The sequence below is a fragment of the Manis pentadactyla genome, chromosome 15 (genome assembly GCF_030020395.1).
Source record: "Manis pentadactyla isolate mManPen7 chromosome 15, mManPen7.hap1, whole genome shotgun sequence".
NCBI classification, from domain to species: domain Eukaryota; kingdom Metazoa; phylum Chordata; class Mammalia; order Pholidota; family Manidae; genus Manis; species Manis pentadactyla.
This window is the reverse complement of record NC_080033.1, coordinates 42,513,292-42,535,342: the sequence shown is the minus strand read 5'-3', so window position 1 is coordinate 42,535,342 and position 22,051 is coordinate 42,513,292. Positions and strand designations below refer to the sequence as shown.

Sequence of the window (22,051 nt, the reverse complement as noted above, 5' to 3'; positions counted from 1 at the left end):
AGTGCTGTTCAGGCAGAAGATTTAAGGTTGCAAAATAACCCCTACACTATTTGTACTTCTTGAACAGACGTAGAAAATGGGTGTTAGATCTTTAATGTAGTCCCCAGTGCGTGGGGTGGGAGTAAGATAAATGTGGTTTAACCACCTGGGAGTTTCTGAATCTGTGGGAAAAGTGTTTTAGTTATATCATATACCGTTAAAAAGATGAAGACTTTAAAAATGTTGAATACCTTTTTGATACACAAGTAGACTTTCTGGAGAGTCACGTGTTAGACCAGCAGAGGAGAGAATTTTGAGTAGTGACAGGTGCACAGAGTCATTGGCTAGAGCAGTGGTTCCTTTTTACCCCCTTCCTCCCCACTTGGGACATTTGACAATGGCTAGACACACTTTTAGGTGTCATATCTGGGGAGGCACTACTGACTTTGAATGGGTGGAGGCCAGGGATGCTGCCAAATATCATACAGTGTGGGGGCAAGTCCCCCCCCTCCGCAACATATTACTTGGTCCAAAATGTGAATAGTGCAAAGTTGAGAAACCGTGGATAGAGGATGAAGACTGCAGAGAGGCTGAGGTCACCGCATGTACTCTCGCTTCAGGTAGGCACATTTACCAAACTCTTGCACTGGCTGCCCCATCCCCAGAATCTGTAGAGGCCCACTAATGCCATTGCTTGTCACACCCTTGGAATCAGGAACCTTGGAGTTCCCTGAAAGTTTTAAACACAGGAAAGAGTGATTTAAGAGAGTGAAGCTGGATTAGTTTTTGGGAACAAAACTGTCCTCTTGTATTTGGGGACTCTGCCAGATGGAAGAGAGATGAGGTGTGCTGTGGAGTGTACCATTCTGGAAGGCAGAAATGAGACCGATGGGTGATAGGCAGATTCTGAATTTGATATAAAGAACTGCTGTAGCAACAAGAATTGCCCAGATCTGTTCTAGAGCCCTGAGCTTTCCATCATTGAAAAGTTCATATATAGGCCAGCTGAGCACTGAATGGTGAGAAGATAGAGGGGAGTTGATATAAAGGATAAGCCAAGGTACTGTGATTCTATACCATTTCTATGAGTCTTTCCAAGAACTTGGGGCTCCTTGTTCTTCAGCTAAAAAACTCGTTGGATGCCTGACCCAACAGGTTTCATCCATTTACTTGTGTACTATTTTTCAGATATAAAACAAAGAACTGCCTTGTACAAAGCCAGAACAGATACATTGACAGAATCATCAGGAAGGATAATAGGTAGGTATGTATTTGCATTTGGATTTTGCCCACATAATTGGGGCAGGGTAGCTGGTTCTTATATGGCTGCTTTCTCATCATGCTTAAGCCCCTAGAATACTTTAAAATCTCACAGTGTTTGGAGTCCATCTGAGCCTATCTTTGCTCTTGGTCCCTAATTTCTCCTTGTTAGTTCTCTCTTTAGAGAGAACTTGAGTCAGAGATTATTTCATAAGGGAAGTCCTTCCTCCTCAATCTGCATCAGAACCTTCCCTGCTGACATAGACTCCTATAACCTCATGCAACTGCTCTTCATGGTCCTGGACACAGTTGTGACTTCACACATATTTGTAAGTTCCCATTATGAAAGCCTGTCTTCTACTGTACATTTTTTTCTCACCTCACTTCATCATTTTATCTCTAGTGCAACCAGTGCTTTGCATATCATAGGGGTCCCATAAGTGTCTGTTGATGAATAAATTTAGACATGGGAGGCAGCTCAAGAAAAAAGATTGACTTTTTTTTTTTTAGAGGGCGTATCTTATATTTATTGATCAAATGGTTGTTAACAACAATAAAATTCTGTATAGGGGACTCAATGCACAATCATTAATCAGCCCCAAGCCTAATTCTCAACAGTCTCCAATCTTCTGAAGTATAACGAACAAGTTCTTACATGGTGAACAAATTCTTACATAGTGAGTAAGTTCTTACATGGTGAACAGTGCAAGGGCAGTCATCACAGAAACTTTCGGTTTTGATCACGCATTATGAACTATAAACAGTTCAAATATGAATATTCGTTTGATTTTTATACTTGATTTATATGTGGATCCCACATTTCTCCCTTTATTATTATTATTATTATTATTTTTAATAAAATGCTGAAGTGGTAGGTAGATGTAAGATAAAGGTAGAAAACTTAGTTTAGTGTTGTAAGAGAGCAAATGTAGATGAGCAGGTGTGTGCCTGTAGACTATGTGTTAATCCAAGCTATACAAGAGCAATAAAACATCCACGGATGCAGAAGATTTCTCTCAAAACAGGGGGGGAGAGGTTCTAAGCCTCACCTCTGTTGATCCCCAATTTCTCACCTGATGGCCCCCCTGCGACTGTGCCTGTCTTAGGTTGTTCCTCCCTAGAGGAATCTTACCTGTCTCTGGCTAACCAGTCATCTTCCGGGGCCATACAGGGAAATGTAAAGTTGGCAAGTGGAAGAGAAGCAATATTGTTTGAAAAGGTTAGCTTTTTACTTCTTTGCATATTTATGCCCTGTGGCTTCTATGCCCAGAATTTGTCTTGAGGTATCTTTAGCACTTGGAGGAATTATGATACTCGGTAAATTCGATATGAGGCACGAATTCTATTTAAGGGTTGTAATTAGGAAGGAAGAAGAAAAGCTATAGAGGTAGCAGGCGGAAGAAAACATGGGAAGATTGATTATTTCTTTGACATATCTTCTTGTAGAGTAACTTCAGCATGTATAGGTTTTAAACTACTAATTAAATTGCGCACACAGATTAACATAATAGGAATACAGTTACATAACCAAAGCAGAAGATTGACTTTTTTTACACATATTTAGTGTAACATACCCTTAAGACATCTGAGTGGGGGTGTGATTGAATATTTGGTGTGAGGTTGAGATACCTTGGAAAATTACCAGCTTCTCACCAATATTTTAATCCACGGGAGTGAATAAATTCACAAGGGAAGTGTGTGTGGAATTAGAAAGGAAGAAGGCCTAAGACTAAGGAGGAACCTCAAGATGTGAGCAGAGGAGGTAAAACCAGCAAAGAATACGAAAAAGCACGGGCAGAGAGGTAGGATAAAAATCAGGAGAGTGTAAGGTCAGGGATGCCCAGGGAGGAGAAATATCAAAGAGGAAGGAGGAGGCCCAGCCAAGTCACCGACTGTTAGCGAAACAAGGTTGAGGATGGATAAGTGTCTAGTAGATAGAGCAACTTTGAGGTAACTTTGGTTACTTCAGTCAGAGCAGTTTTGGCAGAGTGGAGGTGGAGGCCAGACTGGAATGGGCTAAGGAGTAAAAGAAAGAGGAGCCTGATGGACGGTGACTGCAATGGGGATTGTGGGGGGGACTTGGTGAAGGGGGTAGCCTACTAAACATAATGTTCTGCATGTGATTGTTGATTAATGATAACAAAATAGAAAAACAAAACAAAACAAAACGAGGGGCCTGTAGTACTAACTCTGGGCAGAGCATACTTTGCTAGCTGTACGACTTTTTAGGGGGACCATATTTGCTTAGAATAAATACCTTTACAGTTATCTCTGGGATATGGAATTTTTAATTTTCTTTTACATCTGTTAACTCTACCTTCAGAGTATATTTAGAATGTGACCACCTCTCACTGCCTCGACTACCAGGTGCCCAGCCTCAGCACCATCATCTCTCACGTTGGCTGCCGAAGACCCTCCTAATTGATCTCTGTGTCTACCTGACCCCCAGTAGTCCGCTCTTCATATAGCTGCCACTGTGACTGTGGTAAAAAAAAGATGCTCAGTCACGCCACTCCTCTACTCAAAACCCTTTATTGGCTCCAATTTTGTAAAGAACTAACAAAGTCTGTAGAGTGTCCTACAAGGCCATATGGGGGGATCTGACGACCGTGTCCCATCTGCTCACTGCTGTCACATCAGGCATCTGACTTCCATTACTCTCTCTTCTCCTTTTTGTGCTCCAGCCAAGTTTGCCTCCTTGTTGTTCCTGTCACACACCCACCAATCAAGCTGCTGTCTGAGGGCCTTTGCACTGGCTGTTTCCTCTGCTGCGCACTCCTCCACTAGATACCAACTTGGTTAACTGAAATCTTGTCTTCTCATTGAAGCCAATATTGGGATTCTTTGTTTAAAATCTTAACCTGTGGAGGTAGTTCAAAGTTGCAGGGATGTCATGTGCAGCATGGTGAATATAGTTAGCATGACTATATTGTATGTTTGAAAGTTGCTAAGAGAGTAGATCTTAAAAATTGTCATGACAAGAAAAGAAAACTTATAATATGTGAGGTGATAAATGTTAACGAAATTTATTGTGATTATCATTTTCCAGTATACATATATCAAATCATTATGTTGTATACCATAAGCTAATATAATGTTGTATGTCAATTATATCTCAATAAATTGACAGAAAGTTTTAACCCATCCCCTGCATTTTCAATCTCCTTTTTCCCTGCTCTTTTCTTGTCTACAGCACTACCAGTTTTCCAACATACTATATCCATTACTTATTTGTTGTACTTAATGTTTTTTTTCCCCCTCACCAAAAGGAAAGCTCTCCCAGAGCAGACATTTTTCTCTGTTTTTTTCTCTAAGGTATCCCAAAAGACCAGGAGAGTGACTGGCCCAGACTAGGTACTTAAGAAGTATTTACTGGATGAATGACTGAGCATTATTTTTATGTTCAGTGAAAAGGAAAACAAAGTAGTATGTGTTGAAAGGAAGAAGGAAAGCCTGCCCTGGATAACAGAAGAGGTTTCCTTCGTTTGAATTTCTCTTGCTTTCCCTCTCTTCAGGCTGTCGCAGAGGAGGAATGATTGTGGACAGCCTCTCACTGTGCTACCGCAACAAACTCATCTTAGCCCCTATGGTTCGGGTAGGGACTCTCCCAATGCGGCTGCTGGCCCTGGATTATGGAGCGGACATTGTGTACTATGAGGTAAGGGGCCCCCAGTTTCCCCAGAGAAGCTTCTTCGAGTGCAGGTTCTCCATGTGTGGGAGGGAGTGGTCAGGAGTAGGGAGTGGGGGCAGAATGGGCACTCACTTCACAGATGCTCACGGAAGGTCGCAGCGGGCAAGCACATGACACTCATGAGTTCTGTGAGCCCAGCTGAGGCCTGGAAGCCGGGGCAGCATAGAGGCTCTGTGGATTATGGGCCAGGTGAGTCGATGAGCATTGTGTTAGGTTGCTGCCCTGGAACCTATAGCAGTTAATACACATTGAATACGTGAATGAATGAACTCAAGGTTAGGAAGAGGAGGTCAAGGACCAGATCCAGGTGAGGGAAACTGGATGGGCTTGGTTTTGGGAGTCACCGGATTTTCTGGTGGTAGTAGCTAGCGGGTCAGTTACTTGCCAGTGTCTCTGGAGAATATTAGGACTTCAGACCCAGGTTTAGAGAGCATCTTCTAGGAAAAATAAAATTACGGGAGTAACTGATACTGGATAGTGGGAGAGTGTGAGCAGTGGTTCTCAGTTGGGCCCATTTTAGAATTTTCTGGAGAGCTTCCCCACAATCCTCAATCCCGATATGTCCCCTTAGTGGGTGTGAGAAGTTTTATGAAGAAGCTACCTAAGTGTGTCTTATATTTCCATCTTTAAAAGGCACTGGTGGTGGGATGAGGGCTGTGGCTACAGAAGGTCCACACGAAGAATCCCTGTGGTAATGGAATTATTCTGTGTCTTACTGAATTAATGTCAATATCATGGCTGTGATATTATACTACAGTTTTGTAAGATGTTACCACTAGGGGAAACTGGGTGAAGGGTACATAGTATCTCACATTCTTACAACTGCGTGTGAATCTCCAATTATCTCAAACAAAAAGTTTAATGAAAAAGAAAGCTACCAGTGAAGAGAAAAGGGAGGGCTTAACAGGGGATTTGGAAAGAATATAACCTTCTGTACTGGGTGTGTGTGTGTGGCACAAGGGGGCCGTGGACAGCAATTCATGATAGAGAAGTGAAAGAGTGAGAGAAATAGGCTACTTAAGAAAAGTGGCATGTCAGGCAGAAGTCCCAGGTCTGTTAGCTATGTCTGATGATGCAGAGAATCCACTTGTAAAAGATAAAGAAGGTATTTGATTTGAAAATTAGTTGATTGGAGGACAGCATTGTACAACAGATGGGAACACTTTCTGTAGTCAACAGATTGAGGAGGGAACAGCAAATGAGGAGGTGAAAATAGGGCTGCTGACTACCCTGCAAGAATTCAAGAGGTGAAAGGAGAGAGAGAGGGCAGGCAGGTAGTGGAGGTGAAGGACGCTGGGTGAAACGAGTTTTTTTAGGCAACTTGCCTATTTGTAGCATGAGGAAGGCCCCAGCATTGAGGGGAGGCCTGAAGATTTGGGGGATTAGTGGAGATGGGTAGGGCCAGGTCTTGGAGGGGACAGGATGAGGTGGTGGGACCTGCTGTCCTCTAACGTAGGGTGAGGAGGAGAGGGGGAGGGTGATGGGAGCAGGGGAAGCTGAGGGGTTTTGCCTGAGAGACTTGGTTGACAAGGTGTAGGAATCCAGTCTTCTTCTGGAAATGAAGGTGGCAGGTGTTGGACAGGGACCTGAGGAAAGAAAGTCAAGACGTTTTGGTCCTGTTCCTGTGGGAAGTGAGCACTGGGAGGTTTGCCTGGCAGCCAGGTGTGCAGGGTTGCCGGTTTGCAGCTTTATGGGAGGGAGAACCGAGAAGCCTGGCAGGGAGATGTCTGCGGCTGGGATTGCCATGACGGTATATATGGTAGGGCACGGCCCAGGGAATCTATACGGTAGGGCTGGGAAGGTGAAATGGGAGGGAGGGAATACGTGTTGTCTAGAGGTGAGAGTCAGAAAAGGAGGTTCTAGAGTTCAGGATTACAGAGGCCTGAGACCTGAGTCCTTAGTGATTTGTCAGAGTGAAGCTGACGATGTGCAAGAAACATGCACTGGGCTGTTAGCGCACATCCACAAGCCTTTCAGGCTGCCAGACAAGCCCAGGGCAGGGAGAAACCTGTTCCCTGGGCCAGTTCCCGGGGAATGCGGTAGTGTGCTGAGCATTACTGCCAGTCACTCATCCCTGAGCCCACGCTCAGGCCCCCGGGTGGCCAACCATGGGTCAGGTGTAGCGTTTCCTTTTCAGCACCCTCCTTGCCCTCCAGACAGGCCTCCTGGATTTGGAAGGGAGTTGGGAGGAGGGACTGTGAAGAATCAAGGACTCAGAGCCTGAGGCCTGGGGCCAAAAAGCCCCAGTTCCAGAGAACTTAGACAGCTGTGAACCTGTCATTGCTTGTGATGCCCCCCGTCCTGCTCCCAGGATGATGACAGAGAGGGACATGCGAGCTCTTCATTCCACTTAGTCCACGTTTACCAACAGGGTCCTTCGGGATGACTCAGACTCAAGGGTGAAGCCCCCTGCTTCTTCCCTGCTGCCCAACTCCCTCTGTGCAGCTGCACCCTCCCCGCGAGTGCTGCAGGGCCCTGGGTCTGTGGTGTCTCTCTCCTCTCTCCCTAGGCATCGCACCTTGTCTCCGTCCGTTATTTGCTTACTCTGATGGCCCTCCATGGCCCTTCTCTCCCTAATGTTGTGTTCATTGAAAGTAAGAGTTGGTCTTTACTTTTAATTGAGTGCTAGCCCTTTATGTTTAGATTCACTTATGTCTCTACTCTGGCTGTCCTGCTGGTTTCTTCTGTTGGACCAAGTGGTGGTAAGGGCCTCAGGCCTTTAGAGGCACTGGCTCTGCTGGGCTCAAATTTATGCTGGGGCCACATTCTGGGGGTTGTGAAAATTGAGAAGAAGGCCATAGTGCCTACATGAATGTATTCAGCCCCTCGGCCTTCAGTTTTCCTGTGCAGGGAGCATTTTTCTGGGACTCCAGGAAGTGGTACTCACTTGGAGCTAGGTGGAGTGAAACACCAGGATTGGAGTGAGTGACTGCATGGCAGCAGTGCCTGTTCTAGCTAGCCACTACGTGTGGCGGGGGTCACAGAGCTGGGCTGGGCGAGCAGTGCTGTCTCAGGAAGCAGAGCTGACCTTCCAGGTTCCAGATGCTACAGCAGCGACCTCTTTGGGAATTCCTAGGGTCATTTCAAGCGCTCGGGAAGTCATAGAGCAAGGATTTATGTGCTGACTTCAGTGTGTGGCCCTCCTAATTGGTCAAAACTTTTCCTAATGAGTGTGACCATTCCTTTCCTCCACAGCTCTGCTTGAGTTTGGAGTAGAGAAAACAGCGATTAAAAACCCTTTAGCATGTTTGATGGACTCTGGGAGAGTGAGTATGGCTTATGAACAAACAGAGGGGTCCCTGCTGGAAGAGACCTAGGCCCTCCACCCAGACCGAGCGGCTGTGGAGAGCAGAGGCAGGCTGGCTAGCGGGCCCCTGCTTGGTGTGGGGAGGTGGCTGGGAACTGGGCCCTGAGTACAGGGCATGTACAGTGTGGTGCCTGGTGCCCCCTGCTGGATCCAGAGTTGCTCTGCAGGCCTGCTGTCTGGATGATCTTACTGGGTTCACATGAGGTGGCCCATCTGTGGGACTAGTTAAACCACGACGCCCATCTCACGGGACTGATTATAGGACCTAGGGCATACCGGGCATGCAGGCACCTCCTTAGGACCTCTGCAAAGCCCTAGGCAGCTGGAGCTGAGGAAAGGGTGAATCAGCTGGGCAAAAGTCAAGGGAGCAGTAGTCTGATTCCCTGCCGAGTTCTGCCTTATTGACAGGAGTTTTGTGTGAGTTGTTCAGATGTTGTATATCTACTCCCTTTTATAAGAACAGTGGAACTCCAGTAGCCTCGACTGTGAGAGGAAATCCACCTGTTGAACTTAAACCTTTTAATAAGCAGAATTGAGGGAGAGAGCAATGTTCTTAAGAGGCCCTGAATACCAGAATGGGTATTTAAAAAAAATTTTTTTTATTGTGGTAAAAAACACAACATAAAATTTACCTTCTTAACCGTTTGTAAGTGTGCAGTTCACTAGTGCTAGATACCTTCGTATTGTTGTGAAATAGATATTCAGTCCATTTTCATCTGGCAAAACTGAAACTTTATACCCATTAAACAACTACCCCCCCACCACCACCCCTAGGTAACCACCATTCTTTCTGTTGCTATGAATTTGACTACTTTAGATACCTCACGTAAATGGAAACATGCAATATTTGTCTTTTTGTGAGTGGTTTATTTCACTTAGCTTAATGTCTTCAAGGTTCATACACGTTGAGGTATTTAGCAGGATTTCCTTCCATTTTTTAGGTGGAATAATATTCCATTGTACATGCTGCATTTTGTCTGCCCATTCATCTGTTGGTGGACATTTGGGTTGCTTCCATGTTTTGGCAATTTTGAATAGTGCTGCTATGAACATATAAAATATCTCTTTGAGATCCCACTTTCAGTTCTTTCAGATATATATATATATATACCCAGAATGTGGGATTGCTGGATCATGCGGTAGTTCTGTTTTTCATTGTATATTTTTCCTAGCAGTTGCACCATTTTACAATCCCACCAATAGTTCACAATTTCTCTGCATCGTTGCTAACACCTGCTATTTTGTTTTTGTGGGTTTTTTTTTTAGTAGCCATTGAAGTGATAGCTCATTGTGGTTTTGGTTTGCATTTCTCTGATGACTAGTCATTTTGAATATATGTTTGTATGCTTCTTGGCCATTGGTACATCATCTTTGGAGAAATTTCTATTCAAGTCCTTTGCTCAGAATGGGTAATTTTTTTATTTTTTATTTATTTTTATTAAAAATTTTTTTTTAATTTTGGTATCATTAATCTACAATTAGATGAGCAACATTATGTTTACTAGACTCCCCCCATCATCAAGTCCCCACCACAGACCCCATTACAGTCACTGTCCATCAGTGTAGTAAGGTGCTATAGAATCACTACTTGTCTTCTCTGTGTTGTACAGGCCTCCCCATGCCCATCCCCAAATTATGTCTGCTAATCATAATGCCCCTTTTACCCCCTTGTCCCTCCCTTCTCACTCATCTTCCCTGGTCCCTTTCCCTCTGGTAACTGTTAGTCCCAGAATGGGTAATGTTTACAAACTTAAAAAAATGTAAACTTTATAGAAAAGTTGCAGAATTAGACAAAGAACATTCATGTGCCCTTTACCGAGACTGACCTGCTGTTAACCTTTTGTTTGCTTTGTTTTGTAATTTGTGCTCTCTCTCTAATAAATATATTTTGTCTTAACTACTTCATACACTATGATTTCTTCTCAAATATTTCATTGATATTTTCTAGGAATAAAGTCATTCTTCTGTATGACTATCATTCAGCCTTCATCTTCAGTAAATTAACATTGATACAGTACTTTTTTCTAGTCTATCTTCCATATTCTTTTTTTTCAGTTGACCCAAAATTGTGCCTCTAATCATTTTTTAACATCTTGAGATACGGTTCTCATACTCTATAATGCACAAATTTAAAGTGTACAGTTTTATGGCTTTTAATATGTTTACAGAGTTTTACATCTAACAACTTTTGAACATTTTCATCACACTAAAAAGAAACCTTATATTCATTAGCAACACTCCGCAATTTCCCCTTCCCCTAGTCCCTGGCAACTACTAATCTATATTCTGTCTCCATAAATTTGCCTGTTTTGGACGTTCCATATAAATGGAATCATGAGCCATGTGGCCTTTTGTGCCTGGCTTCTTCCTTTTAGCACAAGGTTTTCAAGGCTTATCCATGTCATTGGCTTTATCAGTACTTCAGTCCTTTTAGTGACTGAATAGTAGTCAATTGTGTATAGACGTACCACCATTTTGTTTATCTGTTCATCAGTTAATGGTACATTTATCTGTTTATCAGTTAATGGACAAATTTCTACCTTTTGGTTATTATGAACTATGTTGCTGTGAACATTCATGTACAAGTTTTTGTGTGGACATGTTTTCATTTCTCTTGGGTATATATGTGGGAATGGAATTGCTGGAGCATGTGTTTAACTGTTTGAGGAACTAGCAGACTGTTTTCCAAATGTAAATTGCAAATGTACCATTTTACGTTCTCACCAGCGGTGTATGAAGTTAACAGTTTCTCTACATCTTTGTCAACACATATTATTTGTCTTTTTGATGATAGCTATTCTTAATGGCTGTGAAGTATATCTCGTTGTTTTGATTTTTTTACCCCTAGTAATTAATAATCTTGAGCATCTCTTTCTGTGTTTATTTGCCATTTGAGTATCTCTGGAGAAATGTCTATTCAAATTTTATAGGACATTTTAAATTGGGTTATTTGCCTTTCTATTCTTAGAGTTTTAAGAGTGTAGGAGTTCTTTATATATTCTGGATTCTAGACCTTTATCAGACAAATGATTTTCAAATATTGTCTCCCGTTCTGTGGGCTATCTCTTCACTTTATTGATAGTGTCTTTTTAAAATTAAAGTGTCATTAATATACAATCTTGTGTTGGTTTCACATGTACATCACAGTGGTTCAGCAGTCCCCATGGTCTACTTGTATTGTGATTGTGAATTATTATGCCCTTTTATCCCCCTCCTGTAGTCCTGCACTATTCCCAACCCCTCCTGCTTGGTAACCACTAGTCACTTCTCTGTGTCTATGAGTCTACTGCAGTTTTGTTCCTTCTGTTTTGCTTTGTTTGTCTATTCCATAAATAAATGAAATCATATGGTATTTGTCTTCCTCTGCCTGGCTTATTTCACTGAGCATAATATACTCTAGATCCATCTATGTTGTTGCAAATGGCAATATTTCTTTTCTTTTTATGGCTGAATAATATTCCATTGTACATCTGTACCATGTATTGATAGTATTTTTTGATGTACAGAAGTTTTTAATTTTGATGGTGTCCAATTAATTTATTTTATTTTATTTTTTAGTGCTTTAGCTATCATCTGTAAGAAATTATTGCCTAATCTAAGGTCACAAAGATGTATAACTGTGCTTTCTTCTATGAATTTTATATTTTTGGCTCTTACATTTCAGTCTTTGATGGATTTTTTTTTTAAGTTTTATTTATTTATTTATTATGTTGTTATCATTAATCTACAGTTACATGAAGAACATTATGTTTACTAGGCTTCCCCCTTCACCAAGTCCCCCCAACATACCCCATTACAGTCACTGTCCATCTTTGATGGATTTTGAATTGATTTTTGTGTATGATATGAAGTAGGGGTCAAAACTCATTTTCTTGCATGTGAGTATCCAGTTGTCCAAGCAGTAGTTGTTGAAACACAGGACTTTCCCCAATGAATCATCTCGACACCCTTGTCAAAAATTGGCTGATCATTGATGTTGGGGTTTGTTTCTGGACTCTCAGTGCTATTTCGTTGTGTTTATATGTCTATAGTTAAGCCAGTATCACAGAGTCTTGATTATTGTAGCTTGTTTAATAGGTTTTTAGATTAGAAAGTGTGAATCCTCCAATTTTGTTCTTCTCTCTCAAGATTGTTTTGTCTAATCTAGGTTCCTTGCATTTCCATTATGAATTTTAGGATAAGCTTGTCAATTGTTGCTAAATGACAGCTAGGATTTTGATGGGGTTTGTGTTGAATCTGTAGGTCACTTGAGGGAATACTGCCATCTTAATAATATTAAGTCTTTGGATTCATGAACACGAATGTCTTTCCATCTCATATAGGTGTCTTTTAATTTTTCAACATATTTTGTAATTTTCAGTTCATAAGACTTTTGCTCTCTTGTTTTCCACCCTCCATTGTTTCTCAAGAGAAATCAGCTGTGAATCTTCCTGAGGATCTCTTGCCCATGATGTCACTTCTTTCTTGCTGCTTTCGAGGTTCTCTCTGTCTTTGGTTTTTAGCAGTTTGGTTATGATGTGTCTAGGTGTGGAGCTCTTTGAGTTAATTATACTTGGATTTGTTGAGTTTCTTGGATGTGTAGATTAATGTTTTTCATCAAATTTGGGAAATTTTATGCTGTTATTTCTTCAAATATGCTTTCTGTTCCTTCTCTCCTCCTTCTCCTTCTGGGACTCTCATTATTCATTTTGGCAGTGACTTTTTTTTTGATAGTATAATTATATAGCTTCTCATCTGAGTATATTTGTGTTTCTGAAAACGAGGGATATACTGAAGATTGTTCTCCCATCCAAGTACTAACCAGGCCCGACCCTGCTTAGCTTCCGAGATCAGACGAGATCGGGCGCGTTCAGGGTGGTATGGCCGTAGACTGAAGATTGTTTATAAACAAACTAAAGACTAAAAAAGAGTACCTGGATATTCTAGAGGTCAGGGTGGAAAGGTGGCATGGAAAAATACTGGTGATAAACTGTTATGATCATCTTAGAGGAAGCAAGCCACGTGGATTGGAGGAGGTGAAGGGAGCAGGACATATTTCAGATATAGGAACATAACATGTGACAGGTAAGAAAGAATAAGTGCATACATGATACGGCATTTTAAAACTAAATGTTGTTCAGAACTTTGGGTAGAAATGAAGAAAAAGTGACTTATAGATGGCCTTAATTTTCAGGTGAGTTAAAAAACTAAATTAATTTTAAAAAGAAGCAAAGAAAACAAATTACTTTCTTAAGTCTTTAATATAGATATATTTAGAACTAGAAGGCATCATTCATCGTGAAGTTGGGGGGCTCTCTTCTACAAAAGTAATGTATTTGTATGACAGAAGTTGAAGATGTGACGTTGATATAGGAAAAGTATTTGTGATAACTGAGAAAAATTCAACATCTGCCTTGACAAGGAATAGATTTTTTTTTTTCTGCACAACTTGCATAGATGTAAAAGGCAGTTTGCTGTGAAGATGCATGGTTGATAAACTCTCCCACATGGAAAAACAACTTTTTCACTAATTAAGGAAATACAGTGAAAAAAAACCTATCAGGTTCCATTCTGTACCCATAGAACTAATTAAAATGAATAAAATTGATAAACCATAGTGTGAAGGTGTGTGGGTGTGCAGGAACACTTCTGGTTTTGTTGGTGACAATTTAATTCTACACTGAACAAGGAGTTGGCCACCTGCTGCACATAAGGTGTTGAAGCAGGCATCGGCAGATGGTTAGTGAGCACCTGCAACATGCTAGATGCTAGTGATTCAAAGATGAATGAGATAGTGTCGAGGTCCCAAAGGCTCTTTGGTGTAGTGGGGAGACAGAGAAGAAAATAAGACATTTCAAGGGCTGTTTTGCCTCAGCTCCTCTTCTTGGGCTCCGGCTACCTGGCCAAGGATACAAGACCCTTCCCAGGGTGGGCTCACATCTAATGGCAGATGTGTGACTGGCATTCAGAGATGTGGTAAGGGCCGTACAGGTGGACTTGGCAGATGGTTTTGGGAGTCCTGAGGACAGGTTACTTCTGGCAGGGCTGTGGCCCCAGTGATGGCTCGTCTCGCCTTTCCCTGCTCATTCCCGGCTGAAGCTTAGCCTGGCTATAGAGCTTCTGTTTACGTGTACAGGCCTCTTCTGCTCCCTTCTGTCTTGTTCCTGCAGCTTGGACCACTGGCTACAGGGACTCTGTTTGGGCTCTGTCCATACTTTCATTCTTGGGGCTTGGATGCCAGCCATGTATCCATGCTTGGTTGTGGTGATTTGTTTGGTCAGGCCTGGTGGGCATCAGACAATTGATGACCTGAATGCAATATGGAGAGGATAGCCACAGGAACACCTAGGTGGTGTATTACTCTCGATAAGGGTATGTGTGGGTGGGGTTGGGGGGGATGGATGCTATAGGGGCCCGCTGGCCACTTTAGCCCTACATGCTCCCATGAAGGGAGCAAAGGCCGTCATCTCCGCCTGGTTGGGGGTATGACTGGTTGAGGTGCATAGGGAGTTAGTATGGAGATGAGTACAGGAGTAGGAGTTTCTGTCTTCTTCCGGACCCCCAGAACCCCTGGACATGAGCTTCTGGGCAGTGTGACAGGTGCCTGGATCTTCTCATTTGTCTTCTACATCTGTGGAAATGACCCCTGAACAAAGCAGAACAGCCTTGTCTCCCATGAAGAGATGGAGGCTCCCAGTCCTTCAGGAGCCGAGGAGGCCCTCCCCGCATTTGTTTCCATACAGTGGTTCCCATGTGTATAGGGGTTTCAGACTTTTCTTTCTTGTGTTGATCTCACATCATCCTCCCTGTGCTTCTATTTACTAGTCCCACTTTTGTCCTTGGATATTTCATGGGAGCTCTTAGTCTGCCATTCGCATAGGGATGAGGTGGCAGGTCCTTTGAGGAGAGGGACTGGGCTGAGACCAGTAGGTGAGGAAGGTGCCCAGGCGTCCACATCCTGGGCTGTTGTCTTCTCTTTGGCTCCTTGATTGATTCATCCTTCCCCAGGGTCCCAAGGGTGGCTCACTCAGGCTCCTGCCTGCCATGTTTAAGTGGGGAGGACAGCACTACATGTCCCAGTAGCGTATTTGGTTTTTGTTTCTTAATTTTTTATTAAGTATAGCTGACATACAACATTACATTAGTTTCAGTTGTATAGCACAGTGTTTTAACAACATGGTAAGTGTAGTTACCATCTGTCACCACACAAAGTTATTACAATATTATTTACTATATTCCCTAGGCTGTACTTTTCATCCTCATGACTTTCTTATTTGATATTGGAAGTTTGTACCTGTTTATCCCCTTCACCTATTCTGCCCATCCCTCCACTCCCATCCTCTATGGTAGCCACCAGTTTATTCTCTGTATTTATGAGTCTGTTCTGTCTTTTTGTTTGCTTATTCATTTGTTTTGTGTTTTAGATTCACATATAGTGAAATCATATGGTATTTGTCTTTGTCTGACTTATTTCACTTAGCTTAATACCCTCTAGGTTCATCCATGTTGTCATGAAAGGCAAGATTTCATTCTTTTTTTATGGCTGAATAATATTGCACTGTATGTGTGTACTACATCTTCTTTATCCATTCATCTACCAAAAGCCATGATTTGTTGTTGGTAGTAGGATGACAGCCTAATGGCCCCCATCAGGTGTGTGATGAAGGTCCTTCCCCTGTGCCCAGGGCCTACATGTCAGGACTGACAAGTGCCCTCTGATTTCTCTGCAGGAGCTGATTGACCTCAAGATGCTTCAGTGCAAGAGAGTCGTCAACGGTGAGTGTGGCTGGATGGTACCAGAATTGTGCATGTGCCTTGTTGGGCCCTCGTTGCCCTTGCCTGGGGTGACAGTGTCCTTTCAGGGTGCTCCTTGCCTGGCTGAGTAATTTTATGGATCACGTGCTCCCTTGAGAACAATCACTGCTCTCCAGAGAGCCAGGTTAAGAACACCTTCTACCCACAGGCTTGTTGGCATAGAAATTGCCAGGTTTCATAGTACAGGAGGGACCCTACATGCCCTGGGGTCAGGATGACTTCAGCACTAGTCCTGGCCCTCCCACTCCCTTGGGTGAGCTACATGACCTCTGTGCCTCCGTTTAGCTATAAAATGAAAATCAAAATCTCTGCTTTACTTAATTCATAAGGTTGGAGTGAGGATCAAATAAGATAAGGTACATGTAAATACTTTGCAAACAGAAGTGGTTGTGCTGAATTGTGCTTTTGCTCATTCTTTATTGATGAGGCTGATTCTGCTTTGCTTAGAGTTGTGGTGTTGTTTGAGGTTTTTGAAATGTATACACATCTGTGAAATGTTAACATAGATTCACTAGAAGTTATGACTCAATGTTGTCTTTGTTTTAGATTTATATTTTCTTTTGTTATTGAAAATTCAATTATCACAGACCTATATAACCTAGAAAATGGGCATCTCTCGTCATCCCATACCTAAAGAGGTAATCACAAAGAGGAATAAGGTGTATTCTTTTACACATTTAGTAAAGTGTGTATAAAAACATGACACGTTGTATGCCCCTCTCCCTTGGGAACATGCCATGCATGTTGTTTTGCCACTTGTGCACTAAGACATTTTCCCATGTCAGAATTGATTTCACCAGTGCTTTATTGGGAGTTTCTAGTATTTTGCTATTATAAATAAAGCTGTAGTATAAGCCTACTAAGTTTTTGTGGTTCTTCTCTCAGACTTGTTACTGTCAGTCATGAACAGTCTGTGCTGTTGATCACTTTGATTCTCTCCCAACATGTCACTGCCTTCACCTCACCTTTTTCACCTTTTCATCTGTTACGTGCCAGAATGATAATAACTGCTTCTGTTTATGGAAAGTGCTTTATATGTATTAGAGATCTCAGTGATTTTTCAAAATAAATACATGAATAAATAAATGCAAAATCCATCATGTTGAATTTCTTCCATGTGGTAGTCATCTTTGAAAGCTAGTAACAGTAGTTTTATCGTAGAGCTTCACTATGAGAACACATGAGAGTCTTATTTGCAATAATTATGTTCTGTAAAGTTGCTGTAAACACCACATTAGCAAATACTGAACGATTGCTCTTAGGGGAAAAAGAGGATTAGCTTCCCATAAGCCTCTGATCACATTTTCATTAACAGATCAATGTATAACTGTTTTATGTGTGTTTCTGTTTAAGGACACATAATCTAATTATTCTGTTGATACATTAATATTGAACTTACAGCCAACAGCAATTTTAATTTCATGTCTGAACAAAGCTTGTGTAACATGTATTTTCTCCATAAGGCACATTACAGCCTTCCGTACAGAGGAACACTAGACAGCACTTGAGCACTATGCTTGGGGCCATTTCAAACAGTGAGATCACCGACCAAAAACACAAAAATGCAAAAGTCGTGGCATTAAATATACCACCATAAGGACACTTCTTTACAGTATGAGAACTGAAACAGGAAGGCAGAGCGCTGCCTTGTTTGACCTCAGCTGGGAAATGTGCATCAGGTGACTGAAATATTTTGCAGTTCTCTGCGTGTCCATGAATGACCATGGAAATGACCTGAGTGTTGATTTGTGGGTTACAAATAAACTTTAGCGAGCAGGCAAATTTGCAAATACACAACTGCAAATAATAAGGTTTGACTATAACATAGTAAATGCCTGCTCCTGGCACCTAATGCATGAAGTAATTAAGAAGCAGCAACTTCAGAGTGACATTGTCTAGGAAAATTTTAACAAAATCTGAAACAGACAAGGTTCCTCATATATACATTTTTTTCAGTATTTCCAGAATTATGAAATGTAAACACCATACAGAGAAAGTGCATAAAACACAAGCATTCAGTTTAACAAATAACTCTAAATCAAACGACCATCACATAGGTCAGGGAATAGACCATCATCAGCTCCTCAGAAGCCAACATGAGCACATTGATTTCTTTTAAGACTGGTGTACTCCTAGCATCCCTTTCTTCCCTTCAAAGTGATACTTTGCTTTCTCCCAGGGATTAGGCTGGGTTGATCTTGCTTCTTCATTGGGTGGCCCCACGTGTTTGTGTTTTCCTGCAGAGGTGCTCAACACAGTGGACTTTGTTGCCCCTGATGACCGAGTTGTCTTCCGCACCTGTGAAAGAGAACAGCGCAGGGTTGTCTTCCAGATGGTACGAGATCCCAGGGCTGAGCGCCCTCCCATCTCAGGGCCTGTGTTGGGTCAGTGTTAAATGCCTGGGCTCCATTTCCCGTCTGTGGCTTCCTGAAGACCTAAATGTTTTATGAAGACCTGCTCGTTAGCGATTGCACAGTTGGAGGCAGTCTGTAGAAATCAAGCTCTAGTAGTCTGTTAAATGCCTCCAGTCTCAAATTTAATTTCTTTTTGTCTGTTTGGCATGGCTTACATGTTTTTTTCCCTAGGACTGGTTACTCAGATCATGGTCTTTGTTTTTTCTGTAGTTTGTATATATTACCAATGGAAAAAAATTAGGTTTCCTCAAGACTAGTTGAGATTATGTTAGGGTTGTAATGACTCTGTGGCTCTCTCTTCTCCCTTTCGGCATTTCTTGGCGCTTTTTCAGAAGTAGCTTCTGAATAATGTTTAGGTTTTTAAAAAGTTGATGACAGAGTAGATACATGGTAAAGCAATTATAGCACAGTATTAGTTGTAGAATCTAAGTGGTGGGTATATGAATGTTCACTATACATTTTTTTCAGCTTTTTTGTATGTTTGAAAGCAATTGATGACATTTCTAGGCCTTCCAGGTCCACTTTTTGCCTCCAAGAGTGAGCTCATCCCATGGGGTGGCTGTTTTAAGATAATGCCAGCCAGACTCTATTTGCTGACAGGTGTGCATGTGCATGGCATGCATGGATGTGTTTGTGCACGTGTACCTGTGTCAGGGCGGTGGTTGATGCAGCCTCTTGTGTTCCCAGGGGACTTCAGATGAAGCGCGAGCCCTTGCTGTGGCCAAACGTGTGTAAGTTCTTCCCTCTTTTCAACTGTCTTTGCTTCTCCTGTGTGCTCTGAGGCCTTTCTGTTCCTGATGGCCTTGGAGGTGACCACCCTTCTGCCTCCTGGTTCACTACTTTCTCTTTCTAGTTTAAGAGTGTATGATTTCCTTCTCTGTTTGTGGCGTCCGAGGCCTGGCCTGGGACTTGTGTCCCAAGTGTGCCTAGATTCCAGATAACCTATGTGGACACCTGTTTTTCAGTGAGGCTCCCTTTCCAGGGACTTTTGTGACTATGAGCCCTGACGTTTTAAATCTCATGAAGTGTAGGTTAGACTTACTGCTTCCTAAATTACTGAAGGCAGGAGAGTACTGTGGCTAAGGAGATGGGCTTTGGAGTTATGGAGCTAGACAGATCTGGGTTGGAATTCTGGCTTTGCCACTTGCTAATTATGTGACCTTAGGTAAGTTACTTAGCCTTGCTGAGAACTTTGCCTCCCTCATATACAAAATGAGACCAACATACTACTTACCTCTGGCAGTATAGGAAAGGGTAAATGAAAGAATGCATGTAAATTTCTTTGCGATATGTGGCATGTAGTGGATGCTCAGTAAGTGTTAGCTATTGTCATTGATTACAGTAAGGGTGAGAAGGAACTCAGGCAGTTGTTGCTGCTAATCATAGACCGTTAACTGTGTATATACCAGAAGATGAGGTATGTTTGAAGTAAGTCAATTGTGCAGCCCCACAAACAAAGGCAGTCCTGTAACTTTCACTAGAACCACTGCTCTGGGAAGGGGCTCTTGTACTCATGTCGCTTTTGTGCATTGACAAATAGCTTTCACTAACCCACTCAGAACTGGCACTCTGGGATCAAGTTCAGTGTGGTTGTTACTCAGTAGTTTGGGTTATCTGGTAGAATTGCGAAGTAGCAAAGTCCTCTACAACTAGCCCTTTGTAGGTATATGAGCACACTGTGCCCTTCCTCTTGAGCGCTGTTCAGGGGAGGCAGTTGCACATTTACAGACAGGTTTTTTCAACTTCTGTCACTGAGACTTGGTGTGTTTCATAAGGCCAGGGACATGGTAAGAGGTTCGTGAGCACAGACCCATGCCTTTGACTATTTTCTTTCCTCAAGCTGAATATTTAGTACCATTTCTACTTCATGTTTTTCCAGAGAAAATGATGTGGCTGGTATTGATGTCAACATGGGCTGTCCAAAAGAGTATTCCACCAAGGTAAACTGATTTCTTCATACTCTTTACAAATGTAGGGTGTAAGTTAAAGGAGACTAACAAGATATAACAACACAAGTATATACCTGAGTCTGGACTAGATCCTGTACTAGATGAAGAAACTGCTTAAAAGGATATCATTAGATCAGTTGGCAAAATGGAATATGGACCATGGTAGATTAGCTAAAAACACTCTATCAGTGTAAGTTTGTGAAGTTTATAACTCTTCAGTTGTTTTGTAAGAATATCCCCATTCTTAGACAATGCACACTGATATATTTAGGGGAAAAGGGCTGTGATACATGTGGCTTATCCTCAAATGGTTCAGGAAAAATTTTACACACATACACATACGTATATACATATATATACACACATAAACACAGAGCACTCGTGCCCAAGTAATAAAACAAGTGATGTAAATGTTCAAAGAGAACATAATGTGGACAGCACTTTGTCTTTTTGATGCAGCCTGAGATATACAGTAAAAAAAAAAAAAAGATGCAATACATATGTCCCTATTGTCATATCAGAAGATCAGATCAGACCCCAGTGCTAGGGTAGCTCAGAGAATGGAGCAGAAAAGCAGCACTTAAACTCAGATTCTTGGAGGGAAATGGACTCACTCCCTGAATAAGTTCCAGCCTCCTCACCAAAGACCCTGCAGGCCCAGGGACTGACACAGGCAGGGTCTGGAGCCCAATGTGAGGTAGAGGCAGAGATCCTTGATTTGACTGTAGGGGTGGAGAGAGGGATGAAGAGGAAGCACAGGAACAACCAAAATTTTGGTTGGAACCTGATTAGCTAAACTTGGACTTTTGATAAGTGGTCTCTTTTGAACAGAGAAGGCATGTGATCAGAAATTTCCTCAGGGGAAATCAGTGTTTCTAGTTTCTTGCATGTCTTTCCAAATATATTCTACGAATACAAATACTTAGAAATCCTAATCTGGAAGCCATGCGTTAGGTGGATTTGAATGGCAATAGGCTGGTGGTGGGGGTGCAGAAATAGGAGATAAGTGTCTTGGGTCTACAGGAGACCAGGGGTGGAGAGAGGAAAAGCCAAACTGGAGCTGAATTTGACAGGACTTGGCTGGCAAATGGTTGGACTAGGTGTGTGTGTGTGTGGAGGGGGAGTGAGTGTGGGGATAGAGGGAGGAACAATTGGCAGACAAGGGGGCTGTTTGTCTTCAGCAGGATGAGGACTGCTAGAGGAAAAGCGTGTTTGGAGCCGTTAACAAGGACAGCTTGGGGTTGGCTGCATGTGGGGCACCAGAGGGACTCCTCCAGGGCTGCGCCTGGGAACCGTATCACAGGGTGTGAGGTCCGGGCCTGCAGTATAGACATTGCACATGTCCCCCTGGCCCACTGCGCAGAGTCAGCCACTCTGCTCCCAGGAGTTACACAGCCTGGAGACTTTTGCTTTAGGCCAGGAGGCTGACAACTCCCCAAGGGAAAGGCCCTCTGGATGCTTGCAAACCAGAGGGCCTTAGAGAGCTGCTTCAAAGAATCAGGGAGGTTTGAAATTAATTATCTGTGAGGAGTTCAAAACTTTGGACTCTGTCTTGCTGTCTTCTAATTAGTCCTCTGTGCTCTTGAGTAATATAAGGAGCAGAGTTGAAATTACTGGAATAATCTCCCGGATGCATGTGAGTGAAGAAAGCAAGGAG

General features: G+C 42.4%; 1 protein-coding gene across 1 annotated transcript in view; it reads left to right on the top strand.

The window, feature by feature from the left end:
• LOC130680937 (tRNA-dihydrouridine(20) synthase [NAD(P)+]-like) overlaps positions 1–22,051 on the top strand; it is a 42,612-nt gene that overhangs the window by 598 nt on the left and 19,963 nt on the right. The window contains exons 3-9 of the mRNA XM_057492761.1: positions 1,168–1,239; positions 3,607–3,724; positions 4,755–4,897; positions 15,947–15,992; positions 18,275–18,366; positions 19,133–19,176; positions 20,325–20,385. Of these exons, the coding sequence (XP_057348744.1) occupies positions 4,772–4,897; positions 15,947–15,992; positions 18,275–18,366; positions 19,133–19,176; positions 20,325–20,385 (369 nt within the window). The 5' untranslated portion in view covers positions 1,168–1,239; positions 3,607–3,724; positions 4,755–4,771. The remainder of the gene's footprint in view (positions 1–1,167; positions 1,240–3,606; positions 3,725–4,754; positions 4,898–15,946; positions 15,993–18,274; positions 18,367–19,132; positions 19,177–20,324; positions 20,386–22,051) is intronic.